Source organism: Syzygium oleosum, unplaced genomic scaffold, assembly GCF_021117445.2.
Source record: "Syzygium oleosum isolate NSW1041296 unplaced genomic scaffold, Sole_v2.1 Sole_v2.06, whole genome shotgun sequence".
Classification (NCBI taxonomy): Eukaryota; Viridiplantae; Streptophyta; class Magnoliopsida; order Myrtales; family Myrtaceae; genus Syzygium; species Syzygium oleosum.
This window is the reverse complement of record NW_026607490.1, coordinates 1,361,399-1,376,469: the sequence shown is the minus strand read 5'-3', so window position 1 is coordinate 1,376,469 and position 15,071 is coordinate 1,361,399. Positions and strand designations below refer to the sequence as shown.

At 38.6% G+C, this 15,071-nt stretch overlaps 1 protein-coding gene and 2 pseudogenes across 1 annotated transcript; all 3 read right to left on the bottom strand.

Moving 5' to 3' along the window:
• Positions 1-1,532: 1,532 nt before the first annotated feature.
• Positions 1,533-2,231, bottom strand: LOC130138402 (disease resistance protein L6-like). The gene has a single exon (XM_056312404.1). It carries the CDS (start codon positions 2,139-2,141, stop codon positions 1,533-1,535), a length of 609 nt encoding a protein of 202 aa, XP_056168379.1. The 5' UTR covers positions 2,142-2,231.
• Positions 2,232-8,281: 6,050 nt separating this feature from the next.
• On the bottom strand, positions 8,282-9,130 carry LOC115668457 (uncharacterized; annotated as a pseudogene).
• LOC115667318 (disease resistance protein L6-like) lies at positions 8,805-14,868 on the bottom strand (annotated as a pseudogene).
• Between the last annotated feature and the right edge of the window lie 203 nt (positions 14,869-15,071).

The following is a 15,071-nucleotide window of genomic DNA, read 5'->3' as shown; positions in this document are numbered from 1 at the left end:
TAACAAGTTGTTACTCACCCGTTACTTTTCCTTCCGCACAACACGTTTGTTCATGCGCAGTATCTACTTATACTTGTGGCATATTATACCGTACTCTTACAATAGATTTTTTTAATGCAATTTTTGCAATAAATTTCGCAAATTGTGTCATTTGGAAAATCTTACATTCATACTGTTCATTAATAGTATGCTTAGATCTGGTGGAGGTGGTCTTATAGTGTTGGACAAGAAAGCTCGACTCCGATACCAGATGTTGACTTTTGTGAAGCTACTTAGATATCCCTTATCGAATTTTTTGGCATGAATTTAGTGATAGCAACACGAGAATCTTAATATGCAAAGCCTATGAAGACACTATCACAGTATGTTAACTATCTCATTTTATAAGGTACCTCTATTAGTCTCGTGATACACAAACTAATTTGAACAAAATGCTCTTATAATACACATTCTCTATCTTAACCTTTGTATCTCTCCCATGAAGCTCTGTAGTGAATCGCCTTCTTTCTAAAATTGCCGTTCTTTCTAAACTCTAGAGTTTACCAAGACAAGCACAATATGACTTCCCTTTACAGAGAGTGAATCGCCGTCTCTCTATACCACTACTGGGCTTTTTGAATTTGATCCGTATACTTGGGTAGCAAGAATCGTATTGGTTCCCTCTGACCAAAGTTTTTTAACAGTGGAAACTGACCGGAAGAAATTGCCTGTCTTCAATTCGTCCTTTGACAGGCCATCACATCAACTTAAAGAGATTTGTAGATGAGATCAGCGTTGAAAAGGCCTTCCAGGGGAAGAAGGATTTGGTCTGGGAAAAGAGAAATCAGGACAATTGTAAGTGTCACGGAATGGTAAACCAACTAGTGTTGAACCATATCGACAAAGACAGATTTATGAAGAATGTTTCAGGATGGGAGCTCTGATCGACGTAATCAGAAATGCATACACCGAAGAGGAACAGATTCAGAAGTAGAATCCAAACAAACTCGTGAATTAAATAGGGCACTTGCATATCATTGTATGGGTTATGGAGGGAAAGAAAGGGGCAAATTTACATTTAAACTATCAGAAAGGAAAAGAACAGAACCAGACAAGAACCAAAAGAGACTGAAAAACTAAGGTGGTTCCGCAACTCGGCTTGAGAGCGGAAGGATATGGCCATGCAACACTCGTTCAACGAGGAAGCCAAGTACATAAATCGGTTCCGAATCATTCCTTCCCCACCTAAGTTTGGCATGCTTGACACCGACAGAGATACGACAGAGTATATGCAAATCAGCTCAGCACAAGGTCTGACCTGAGGTTTCGCAAGTTCTCAGCTTGTGAAAAATGGCAATCAAACGGATCATTGAACTGCTCATGCCAGTTCAATTGTATTCTAATGAAGTCAAAAGACAGAGACATTTACAGCTTACACTGCACCAGCAAGCATGAAAGGTGCGTACACAACGCACCTGAACAAATCAGGAACGCCCCCTGCATCCTCAAGCTCTCTCGCCACGCCTTCAGATAACAAATCAACACCTTGTTCCTTAGCTGTAGTAACTGCGGACCATGACCCTAACATCCTCAGAAACCCTTTGAAAGAGAGGTCCTTCAAATATTACCCTGTATAATTCTGCAGTTCCAACCCCCCTAGCGCCACCAACTCTTCTGAGAGCTTGCCGCCACGTCTCTACATCCTCGGAGCTTAACTTCTTCTTCTGATCCTCCATCATTTGCTCCAAATTCAGAATGTCATTACTGTACAACTGGGTCCTCAGCTTCACATCATCAGGTTTCACATTATAAAAGATGGGCAATATCACCTTCTCATTCCCATCTTCTCTTCTAGATTCAGAGGTGTACTCCACCATCTTCGCAAGCTCGTGAAGGCACCAGTGACTCGATGCGTAGTTTGGGGAGAAGATGGGTATGTAGAGCCTCGAGTCATCGATCGCTCGCAGAAGGTTGCCACTAATTCTTTCGCCCAGTCGAAGCTCTTCGTCATCCATGAAAACGTGAATCCCGGCACGTCTGAAGTCGTGGTAGAGGACGTTGGTGAATTCCCGGCGAGTGTCGGGCCCTCTGAAACTCAGGAACACCTGGTACTCACCTCCTAATGTATAGCTGGTGCTCGTCCCTGTCTCTGAGTTCGCCATAGGAGCTTACTCTGCAATTAGCGTGGTCCTCAGGTACAGCTGAAGCACGTGGAGAAGATGGGTATGTTAGATACCTCGGAGTCTTCCGAGCTCGCCGACCGGACCCGAGCTCAGTCGTCAATCTCGCAATCACGGAACACAGGAGCTTCTTGGGGGTGGAACCCAAGCAAGAAATAGGAAAAGGCGCAAGAGATAGCTTTACCTCAGACATGGCGACCACCGGCGAAAGGATCCTTGAAAATTAACGTCGATCGTGCGGAATTGACGGGCTCGCCGGAGTAGTTTCGCGACCACCACCGGGGAGTGCTGATTCACGGTTTCGCGAAGTCTATTTATGCAGAATCGACGATGGCTGGAGAAACCCTAGGTGTGCTCGAGGGACGGCGGCTTGCGGAGGAGGAGCTCCATCGGGAAGCACACGGTGCGAATAAAAAACATTTAACTACTCAAATTTTCTTGAAAAATGTGTCTTTATATTAAAAACAAAATAATTGCGCAAATCTTTTACCCCACTTTTTTCTTCATTATAATTAAAATTAATAGCACGAAAATCCTCAAATTAATATATCTGTGACAATTTTATCATGAATTAATATTTTGACCACCAAAAATCCCAAATTAGTATACCTGTGATAAATTTACCCTCAGTTTATTTCCGTTAAATTTTATTGTCAAATCGCTTTGTTAAATGACACACAACAGTTGATTGACCTGTCAGTTTTATGTTTTACCCTCCGTTTGTCACAGGTGTAACGGTTTATAATTTTTTTTGTATTAATTCAATTTAACAGAAACTAACGAAGGGTAAATTTGTCATAAATGTATCAGTTTGGAATTTTTAGTGGCCAAAATATTAGTCATGAGTAAATTTGTCATAAGTGTACCAGTTTGGGGTCTTTTATGGTAAAAAAATTAGTTTTTGATAAAATTATCACAAGTGTACCAATTTGGGATTTTTGATGATATTAACGCTTAGAAAAACTATTATGATGTCGACACGGTGTATTGGTACAATTTGAATATCAAACCAAATCAAACTGTATAAATATGATATGAAAAAAAAGTAAAACCAAACTAAATCATATTATAGTCAAGAACTAGTCAAACCAAATTATCTTTTGCGGATTAATTCCGTTTAATCATTGTTTCTTCTTTCATTTTTTTCTGTTCATGTTTTGTAATTTCATGAATTTTTTTTTTTTACAGTTACAACAATTCATAAATTCACACTAATTGAAAATCAATAGTCTGCTCCATATATAGATAGTAATAGTGATCAACAAAATTAATAATTTATACAGCACGATTTCGCGAATTTGGTTTTGAAAACCAAACCAAACCACAAAAAACATTCTGGTTTGATTTGTGAACCGTTTTTTCTTTTCAAAAAAAGTACTTTTAAACGGAACCAAACAGCAAAAAACTGTTTGGTTTGATTTGCTTTTAACTTTAACCAATTATTACTCACCCGTTACTTTTCCCTTCCGCACGACACCTTTGTTCATGTGCAGTATCTATTTATATTCGTGGCATATTATACCGTGCTCTTACAATAGATTTTTTTTAATGCAATTTTTGCAATAAAAAATTCGCCAGTCGTGTCATTTGGAAAATCCTATGTTCATACTGTTCATAAATAGTATGCTTATATCTAATGGAGGTGGTCTTATAGTGTTGGACAAGGAAGCTTGAATCCAATACTATATGTTGACTTTTGTGAAGCTACTCAGATATCACTTATCGGGTTTTTTGGCATGAATTTAGTGGTAGCAACACAAGAGAATCATAATATACAAAGCCTATGAAGACACTATTACGGTATGTTAACTCTCTCACCTTATAAGGTACCTTTATTACTCTCATGATACAAAAATTAATTTGAACAAAATGCTCTTATAATACACATTATCTATCTTGACCTTTGTATCCCTCCCATGAAGCTTTATAGTAAATCGCAATCCCTCTAAAATTGCCGTTCTTTCTAAAACTGTAGAGTTTACTAAGATGAGCATAACATGACTTCCCTTTACAGGTAATAAACCGACTTTGAGAACCCCGCGAATCTACTTTGTACTTACCCAAATTAACTTTTCAATTGGACAACAAATGTACAGCTCAACTTGAGCCTCTATATGCACTTTACCTCTGTTCTTCAAGCTTGTGAGCTAGCCCTACTAGTTCTTAGTTTATCAATCATAAAAAAAAAAAAATTGAACGTTATAGGACGGTGCGTTCTGGTCATTGAAAGAATTCCATCTACTTAATCACCCACCTTATTTGACTTAGCCAACGCATAAAACTAAAGCTTTGTAACAAAAAACATATACAGCTAGCAGAACACATGCACACTTCAAGCGCCATTGTCTCTACGTGCCGGAACTCAGCCGCAATTCCTTTCATTACTCCTTGAACATACTCCTTGTTTTCACATTTACTTTATTGTTGCATGTACTAAGTTAGGTGTTGATGTCATCCATTATATCCATAAGAGTAGTTCTTTTTCATCTAGCGCATTGGAAGCAGGTATAGGCAATTTCGCACGAAGCCAAGTATGTTTTGCGGTTCTCCAATGCAAGTCTCTGACTTTAATATTAAAGTGACGACGAAGACCTTCGAGATTTTTAGAGGACCATTGAAAAATTATTAATTTTAACAAAAGTCGAGATATGAGCCAACTACCAATCGACTCGGGAAATTATAATGGACTAAGCTCACCATTAAATTCAAAAAAAAATTGGAATATTTGGATCTAATATGGAGACCAAAAGATCGGTTCAGAGTCCATACATCAACAACAATGGTAATACATGGTTTCCTACTTAGAGAGAAGCGGCATTATTAGAAAATTTGTGAAACATTTGTTACCATATCGTGAACAGGACATGCTATGGCAACAATTAAAAGTATTTTGCTAATGAGTGTCCTCTCAACACTCGTTAGTCACTCCTAATGAAAGAATATTTTCATTTTCAATACACTGATGGTGCATAATACGAGAACAATAGTATTTTGAAAGTGACAAAATTTCTTCACGTGTTGATGTTTAATTTAACTAATGCCTTTAGAGTGCTTGTTAACAAAATTCTAATAAAAATACAGTACGCTTCACATATTTGAATTTAACTCCATTTTCCATCAAAAACGCGTATAGGCAACTTCCCAACAAGTGCAGCTTCCATTAGTCAATAAAGTCGATGGATTTTAAAATAATAAGTGGAGACCAAAGAGCACCTAGAGATTGAGGTGCACCTTTTCACACGCCCAATCAAAAACGCGTATAGGCAATTTCCCAGCAGATTCAACTACCATTAGTCAATAAAGTCGATGACAATAAGGTGGAGACCAAAGACATAGAGATAGAGGTGTACCTTTTCACACTATCACAAACGCATATAGGCAACTTCCCAGTAGGTGCAGTTACGATTAGTCAATTAAGTCGATGACAATAAGGTGGAGACCAGAGAAGACAAAGAGATAGAGGTGTACCTTTTCACACCCCCCCAATTTCTTTAGTTTCTTCTTCGTGCTTGTCACATAACTCTGGCTATGTAACAACCTCTGTTCTGAATTCGCATTTGAACTTTTGGATTTAAAAAAAATGATTCTCAAACATTTAAATCTTTTACAATTATTCTATAGCTATATCTACAGTTGGACATATTTAACATCCCAGCCCAATATTGTAAAATCACAATATATCTATATAATTATATAATAACAAAATATGCTTAAAGAATCGCATCCCAGATGACACATGGGACTCTAAGCTAAGATCTCCTTCACATTGCATTTATTTCATTTGCAGCATTCTCCACAAAAAAGATGCACCACTTGCGTACTGCCTCAGCATATATTTATCAATTCACCATCGAGTATTTGTTTTGTTTTCTTCGCCTTAATAACTTGCCTCTTATTAGAATTGATTACATTTAACTACTCAAATTTTCTGAGAAAATTTGTCTTTATATTAAAAACAAAATGATTACTCAAATCTTTTACCACGCTTATTTATTTATTATAACTATTAGGAGGTGAGCACGGTCTCGTTGGTACAATTTGGATGTCAAATCAAACAAAACTACATAAATACGATTTTAAAAAAAGTGAAACCAAACTAAACCATATTATAGTCATGAACCAATCAAACTAAATTGTTTTTTTGCGGATTAATTCGGTTTAATCACTCTTTCTTCTTTCATTTTTTTCTCTTCATCTTTTGCAATTTCATGAAGAAAGCCAAAATCTACGGTTACAACAATTCATGAATTCACACACTATGAAAATCAGTACGCTGCTCCATATATAGATGGCAAAAATAATTAACAAAATTAATAATTTATACAATATGATTTTTCTGTTTGATTTGGTTTTAAAAAAAATTGAAACCATACCAAACCACGAAAAACATTTTGATTTGATTTGTGAACCGTTGTTTCTTTTTTTTTTTCCAAAATAGTACTTTTAAACCAAACCAAACCAAACCGCAAAAAACTGTTGGGTTGATTGCTTTAACTCGAACCATTTTTTACTCACCCCTTACTTTTTGTTTTGCACGACATGTCGGTTCATGTGCAGTATCTATTTATACTTTTTTGTTTTTGCTAGAAAGTATCTATCTATACTTGCAGCATATTATAACGTACTCCTACAATAGATTTTTTTTTAATGCAGTTTGTGCAATAAAAAAATTCACCAATCGTGTCATTTGGAAAATCCTAAATTTATGAGGTTCATATGTACTATGTTTAGATCTACTGGAGTTGGTCTTATAGTGTTGGATAAGGAAGCTTAGCTTCGATACCAGACGTTGACTTTCATGAAGCTACTCAGATATCATTTGTCGGCTATTTTGGCGTGAATGTAGTTGTACTTGTAGCAACCCCAGAATATAACAAAAAACGTATACAGCTAGCATAACACATGCACACTTCCCGCGCCATTGTCTCTACTTGCCGGAACTCAGGCCGCAATTCCTTTTCATTAATCCTTCAATACACTTTTTGTTTTCACTTTACTTTATGCTCACGTGTACTAAATTAGGTGTTGATTTTTAATATATATATATATATATATGTATATGTCATCCATTATATCCATAAGAGTAGTTTTATCTTAGGTGATAACACTGTAACATTTACTGAATCATTGACTGATATTCAAACCCGATTAACATTAACATTAGAGCGAGAGTCTGGCTAAAAATATAATAATCATTTCCATATCGCATTGTCGATACGCATTCACCCGCTTGACGCAATCCAACCTCCACAAGTTTCATTTTCTCTGCTCAAGCCTAGAAATACAAAATTTATTGGGGGGGAAAGAACACAACCTATCCAAATCTAAATCAGATATGAAAGTACGAAAGTTTCTTAGCTTTTGTATATCCCGAAATTACCCGTGCTTTTTTCGTTTGACATCCGTCATATTACTTACAAACATTTTATCTTGCTTGGTTTTGGAAAGTACAAATAGTTTTTTGTACATCAAAGTTATAGTGTTGGATAAGAACGCTTGCCTGAAAGGCCGAAGAAGGAATTGGTCCGGGAAAAGAGAATTCAAGACAATTGTTAAGTGTCATGGAGTGGTAAACCAATGAGTGCTGAACCATATTAACAAAGACGGATTTATGAAGAATGTTTCCGTAGGGGAGCTCTGGTCGACGTGATCAGAAATGCACACACCGAAGAGGAACAGATAAACAAAGAAGTAGAATCCAAACAAACTCATGAATTAAATAGGGCTTGCATACCATTGTCTGGGTTATGGAGGGAAAGAAAGGGGCAAATAAACATTTCAACTATCAGAAAGGAAAAGAATAGAGCCATACAAGAACCAAAAGACGCGAAAAACTAAGGTGGTTTCGCACCTCAGCTTGAGACCGGAAGGATATGGGCATTTAACACTCGTTCAACGAGGAAGCCAAGTACATAAATCAGTATCGAATCATTCCTTCCCCTCCTAAGTTTGGCAGGCTTGACAGAGACACGATAGAGTATATGCAAATCAGCTGAGCACAAGGTCCCAGATAAGGTTTCATAAGTTCTCAGCTTGTGAAAAATGGCTATCAAACGGATCATTTGAATTGCTCGTGCCAGTTCAATTCTATTCTAATGAAGTCAAAGACAGACATTTATCGCTTACACTGCACCAGCAAGCATGAAAGGTGTGTACGCAATGCACCTGAACAAATCAGGACCGCCCCCTGCATCCTCAAGCTCTCTAGCCACGCCTTTAGATAACAAATCAACACCTTGTTCCTTAGCTGTAGTAACTGCAGAGCATGACCCTAACATCCTCAGAAACCCTTTGAAAGAGAGCTCCTTCGTTATATGCAGTGGTAATGGCTCACCTTCGCATCCAAAACCCACACTCTCAAATGGGAAAGGGAGTTTCTTGTAACCATCAATTAATTACTTTAAGATGGGGTCCCAGCAGGGTAGTGTAGTGTCGTGGAAGTGTTTCATGACCAGATCGAATGTAGGGCTCACTTCAAGATCATTGTAGCACCACACTGCAATCACACCTCCCAGCTTCCGGAGCAGACAGCTCAAGAGGGAGTAGAAATTGGGGAGGTCGAGCCAGTGCATGGCTTGAGCCACCGTAATCAAATCCACTGCATTTTCGCCTCCGATTAAGTCACGATTTTGTCATTGGAGTTGGGTATTGGTGTGTGGACGTAGCGGACCCTTAAATGCTGCATTGCACGTTTTAGTTGGACCTCGCTTGCATTAGTGGTGATCACCTGGTTGTAGTGCTCAGCTACTTGCTTTTCAAGGAAATGCAGGGCATATGAACAGACCTGTACGTGACGAACAATATGGTATTAATGAAAGATATTGAGATTGGTGAAAGATCTATTATCATAAAGCAAAGAGAACGGAAGAGAAGCACATTTGAAAAAGAAAACAAGAGGGAAAAGAAGCTTGGAAGACATTCACTAAGCACTTAGCAAAATATGCAATGGTTAAACTGTCGATGAATCTCATCGACTGGTGAAGGCCCTCATCAATCCCCTTCAAGTTGTTGATTGCTTTATTCGTTGGTGACTTATGTTTTGATCGAGCTTTGTTCTCATCGATTTCAAGAGTTGGTCATAATTTGGTATCAACAAACATAAAATTTTCCCATGATTTCAACGTAGAATCAAATTGTATCTCCAGTAGCTGTAGGCACCCCGACAGGGGGTATTTGAAGCATCTTTAAGGAGCTTGAGACAAGGGACCTCTCCTACCACGATAAGTCAACCTGGGAGCTTATAGCCCCGACAGACAAATCAACCTCTCGAAATATTTGTAGTCAACAATACATAAGCTCTCCATCGATTTTAAAACACCGAGAAATTAAACTACATTTAGCTCTATGCAAGAAGACACCTCGCTTCTATCGGTTTACTCAAACTTGACGTAATGAATACTCTCTTGAGGACGAGTTACGAAAATGCCCTGCCTGTTTTATGGAAAGTGACACACGAAACGCATGCGCTCACAGGTCGACAAAGATACGGCAAGGGGGTAAATTGCTCGCCTACTTCATGGACTTCTTTGAGACAAACACCTTTCTTATAACAAGATGGGCTGAGGTCTGTCCAGCCTAATTTTATTTAGGAAAGGCCTTTTTGTTACAGAAATAGAAAGCAAATAAAGCAGAACAAACAGTGATGATCTATGAATTGAAAGAAGGCGCACCTTTTCCAATAGAGGATCCCCTGTTTCTGTTTCACAGTCAAAAAGTTGTTTCAATTTTAGAGTCCGACCATTGTGTTCGTCCATTCAAAATCTTCCCTCTGTAAGACTCCCAAGTGATGCCTGAACTATTTGGACCAGTGTCAAGTAAATCCCCACAATCCCTCATTAGTATCTGGCACTTCTTTGGTATTTTTGAGCTTGATGCATCAATAATCCTTTCCATTAATATGCACCTATAAATTTTCAACTGCTCCAAATGCTCTAATTCATCCATGCCCTCGACAACCTGCAGGCTCTTGCACCCTTTAATTTCTAAACACTTCAAATTCTTCAAATTTGACAACCCGCCTAACCTTTTTAACGAAGTGCACTCTTGAACGACAAATTCTTTCAATGCTTCCAACGTTGAAATAAATTCAATCTCCTCTATGTCTGGGCACCTCCACAGCTGGAGTCTTTGAAGCATTATTAGGGAGCTTGAGACAAGGGACACTCTCCTCCGACCATCAGTCAACTCGGAAGCTTGTAGCTCATTGCACCCTAGCTCCTCCAATAGACAAACCAACCTCTCGAAAGATTTGCATCCACTAATAGATAAGCTCTCCATTGATTTTAAGATACCGAGAAATTGAACTTCAACTAGCTGGTTGCAAGAATCCACATCCGTCTCTCAGTTTTCTCAAACTTGATGGAATGGATATTCTTGTGACGAGTTCACACCTTGTGATAGTCAACTTTTCCAATTGAGAAAGTCCATTGCGTTCTACTTGTTTCACTCGAGTGTTATCAAGCTCTAGAACTCTCAAGTTTGACGGAAGTTGTTTCAGCGTTTGCAAGTCTAGTCCAGAGAGAGTAAGTTTTTCCAGCAGAGAAAGGGAACCCCACTCTGTTGACGTTGCGTGGACATTTAAAAGGCACAAGTGCTGCTTCCTCAGTTTGGATAGCCTCCCAATCCACGGCAAGTCACAACGAATTATATTTGATGTTTTATAAATATCAGAGACATCGGAGAGGAGCAGTTCAACTAAATTAGTAAGGTTTGAGAGGTCAGGGACAATCAGCAACGATTCAGATCTAACCCATAGAGTGGTCAAACTTCTGGGGAGCTCCGGCAACTCTTGGATCTCATCACAGCCATATAGGTCCAGTGTATGGAGCTGACTAAGCTTGCTTGTTGTCCCAGGCAATTTCACTATGTTTGTGTATGATACATTGAGAGATGACAGGCTTTGTAGTCTACCAATGGACTCCGGTAATCTTGTAATGCCTGTGAATGATACATCCAGTTCCTTCAACGACTCTAATTTCGAAACCGAGTCGGGGAGTTCCCTCAAGCTGTAACATTTCGAAAGAGAGAGGTGCTGAAGATTCTTTAGTTCGCCAATTTGTTCAGGCAATTTTTCAAGTGCATCACAACAATCACGCGCAAGTCAGTCAGCGGCCTCAGATTCCCAATAGAGCAATCAATTTCCTTCAGAAGTCCGCAAGAAAAAATAGTCAACTTCTCTAAAACGGAGTGTTCGGCAAAGGTTGGTGTCCAGTGTAACGACTGAGCATATTGAAGAGTGAGAACCTTCAATTTCCTTGCCCCCTACAGAAGCCAACAAAACATCGAGACAGAGAATTATATGTTTGTACAAGAAATAAATATGGATTTAGGCTCCCAATTTGTATCGTTTGTCATTTGATCCTCTCACTAAATGAGAAAATCAGACTGTAAATTCATTAAATTTTGTCCTGCATTGAATGAGAAAATTAGACTAAGGGAGATTCTAACGTACCTTCATTAGGCTCCTGACCACATCTTCAGTCCACTCTACGCCAACAATATACATCACAACCACGTTTTCTAGATGCAAATCGGTTGCCATAAACTGTGGATCACGTACATTATAGTAATGCAAATTGATCCACTTCAACTCGGAAAGACAGCCCGTAAAGTTGCCTTGACAGGTTACATTACACAACCAAAGACATCGTAGATGTGGGAACCGTTTAATTTGCTCCGCGAAAGATGAGTCATCCGAGCTAGACTCCATGACTTTAAATCAAGCGCTTGAACACTTTTGTTGATCTGCCAATGACATTGAGGAGCAGGAGCAGGAATTTGTCAATATCCCTCAAATTTATTTGTCGAAAATAAGAAAAAAATGAAACATAAGACTAGCTCTCTATTCAGAAAGGTCAAACCTTTTTTAAGAACAAGGTAAGCAATTTTCAATTCAAATTTGGCCATACTTTACCTCTGTTGATCTTAATTCGCGAATGATATCGTCTCTAGCCTGCAACCTACTATGCTCTTGATTAGCAATTGCCCTTCCAAGATCTCTGAACTGATCATGCATCCAAAATCTATTATTGTCTAAAACCTTTACCAAGCATCTGTTAATAAGGACATCAATAGCATCCTCTGGGTCAAACCCGCAATCTTCCCACATGTAGATTGGATCAGTCTTTTCCTCACCAATAAAAAAGCATGCAATATCAAGAAATATCTGTTGTTGACCTGGTTTTAAGGTATCATATGTGATCCTTAGCTTTCCCAAGACATCATCATGAGGTGTTTTCCTTAGCTTCTCTAGCCTTTCTTCCCATATTTTTTTATTTTTCTGACCAAAAAGCGATGAACCTATTGCTTCAAGAGCTAAAGGTAGTCCACCCGCAGTAGACACAATGCCTCTTGAAAGAGTGGAGTAATTGGCTGGAGGAGAGTCGTCATCGAAGGCATGCCTACTAAAAAGTTGAAGTGCGTGTTTGTCAATCAAGCTCCCCAATTCATAACGCTCGAATTTATACTTAAATCCCCTGATTATATTCAGAACCCCATTGTTCCTAGTGGTAACAAGTATCCTAGTACCATGATACAAAGAATTCATTCCAATTAAGGTTCGGATTTGGTTGCTGTCATCGACATCATCCAAAACAATTAGTACCTTCTTGTTGCAAATTGTTTCTTCAATCGCTTTGATCCCATCATCATTGTTAACAATGTTGCGAGGCACTCTAGAATTAGAGATATCAGACAATAATTGTTCTTGCAGCTTGACTAAGCCCTTGGTTTTTGCCATTTCCCTTACGTCACCAAGAAAGCTGCAGCTTTTCCCAAAGTGAGGACATAGTTGGTTGTAGATTTTTTGGGCAAGTGTTGTTTTACCCATGCCGCCCATCCCATAAATTCCTATAAGCCGCACACCACCAGAGTCGATGTCCAATAAATTGTTTATGGCTGCTCTTCGATCCTCCATTCCGACTAAATTTTCGGTCACCTTTCTTTGTCTTGTTTGGAGCCTATTCACAACCTCATTAACAACCGTCTTGCTTAGATGCCCATCACTGCCACAAAGTTGAACAGTTCCGATGGAGAAAAAGTAATTAATTCATATCCTTGCATGTTGACCAACCATATACTAAGTCAACTAATTTCAATCTAAGTATCTTAAACATTGTTCCCATGGAAACGTTAAAATTATGGACGAATAACATAATCGTAATATATTGTTGTCATGTTATGAGATCGACAATTCTTGCGCAACAAATATTTAAAAGAACAGAAATGGAGTATATAAATGGGTGGTTCTGATTCAAATATCTAACAAGCCACGGAGCCAGGAATCTAATGTTGATACTTTATTATTGCATCTAAGAAAGAACCACCACGTAAGAGACCAATATAAAATAAGTGTAAGAAAAAGCCCTTTTATTTTTTACCGAAATAAAACAATTAAACAGCATTTAATTTTGCGAGTTCATTTTTTTTTTAATGTTCATCGTGTTCAAGGACACTAAAAGTTTACAACTGCATTATTATTTCACTTAAAACAAGAAAAATTAATTTCCATCAAGTGTCTTGAGTTATATATACACACATATGCTCTCGTGAGAGTTTAACCTGGTAATTTACTATTCATTGTCACTCTATCTAGTAGGCATATGGGATATCACATGTCTATATATATATGGATAAATGTCTTTATGATTATGAGGCAACTATTTCTTTTCTTTTTTGGGTGGGTCGGGCCGCAACTAGAATTTATCCAAAGAAAAAGGGCACGAATCGAAACAGGATTCGAATTAGTTGGACTAAAGACTCGATAAAAGTTCAACGTTACCCTCAAAACTTGAGGAACATGATGGATTACAAACTTGAAAATCCATTACAAGTTTAAGTTGAAAAAATAGAGGAAAAGAAATGTTTGATCTTTGAATCAAGTAGAAGAATCAAAATATGAATGTGTGGCTAGTTACAAATGCAACTGGATACAGGTTCATATCAAGTTCTCTAACATACGTTTGGAATCCTAACACATACATGGATCAAAAGTTAGTAGCAAAAAGATTAAGTAAAGCCAAATTTTTATACGGTGGAAATTAGGTCCACAATGAAATTCTAATAATCCTATTAGGTCAGAAAAAAATTTGGCTATGTCATGATTAAGAAAAAATAAAAGGAGAATTTGAGACTTTCTAGTTAAATCCAGGGAAATTGGGGGTCGGAATATAATCAATGAATTTTTATTAGATGTATCGTCTAATTGTAAAAAATAAATTTCACATTCACGATCAGATGGTTACCCTGAATATTTCTGCTGCTCCCACCCCTTGGTGTCGTCAACTTCGCAAAGAGCATGCCGCCACATCTCTACTTCCTCTGTGCTGAACTTCTTCTTTCTCGGACCAGAAAACCACCACTTCTTTTGATCCTCCTTCTGTTGCTCCAACTTCGATATGGCATTTTTGTACAACTTCGTTTTTAGCTTGACATCATCGGGTTTCACATCGTAAAAGATAGGTAACATCACCTTCTTCTTCTCCTCTTTAGATTTAGACGTGTTCTCCACCATCTTCGCAAGCTCGCGGAGGCACCAGTGACTCGAAGCGTAGTTTGGGGAGAAGATGGGTATGTAGAGCCTAGAGTCATCGATCGCTCGCAGAAGGTTGCCACTAATTCTTTCGCCCGGTCGAAGCTCTTCGTCATCGACGAAAACGTGAATCCCGGCATCTCTTAAGTCGTGGTAGAGGACGTTGGTGAATCCGCGGCGAGTGTATTGCCGGTGCTCGTCCCTGTCTCTGAGTTCGCCATAGGAGCTTACTCTGCAATTAGCGTGGTCCCCAGGCACAGCTGAAGTACGTGGAGAAGATGGGTATGTTAGATACCTCGGAGTCTTCCGAGCTCGCCGGCCGGACCCGAGCTCAGTCGTCAATCTCGCAATCACGGAACACAGGAGCTTCTTGGGGGTGGAAC

Bases quoted from the DNA above. Each gene is read 5' to 3' on its own strand.
- LOC130138402 (XM_056312404.1), bottom strand. From the start codon at position 2,141: ATGGCGAACTCAGAGACAGGGACGAGCACCAGCTATACATTAGGAGGT.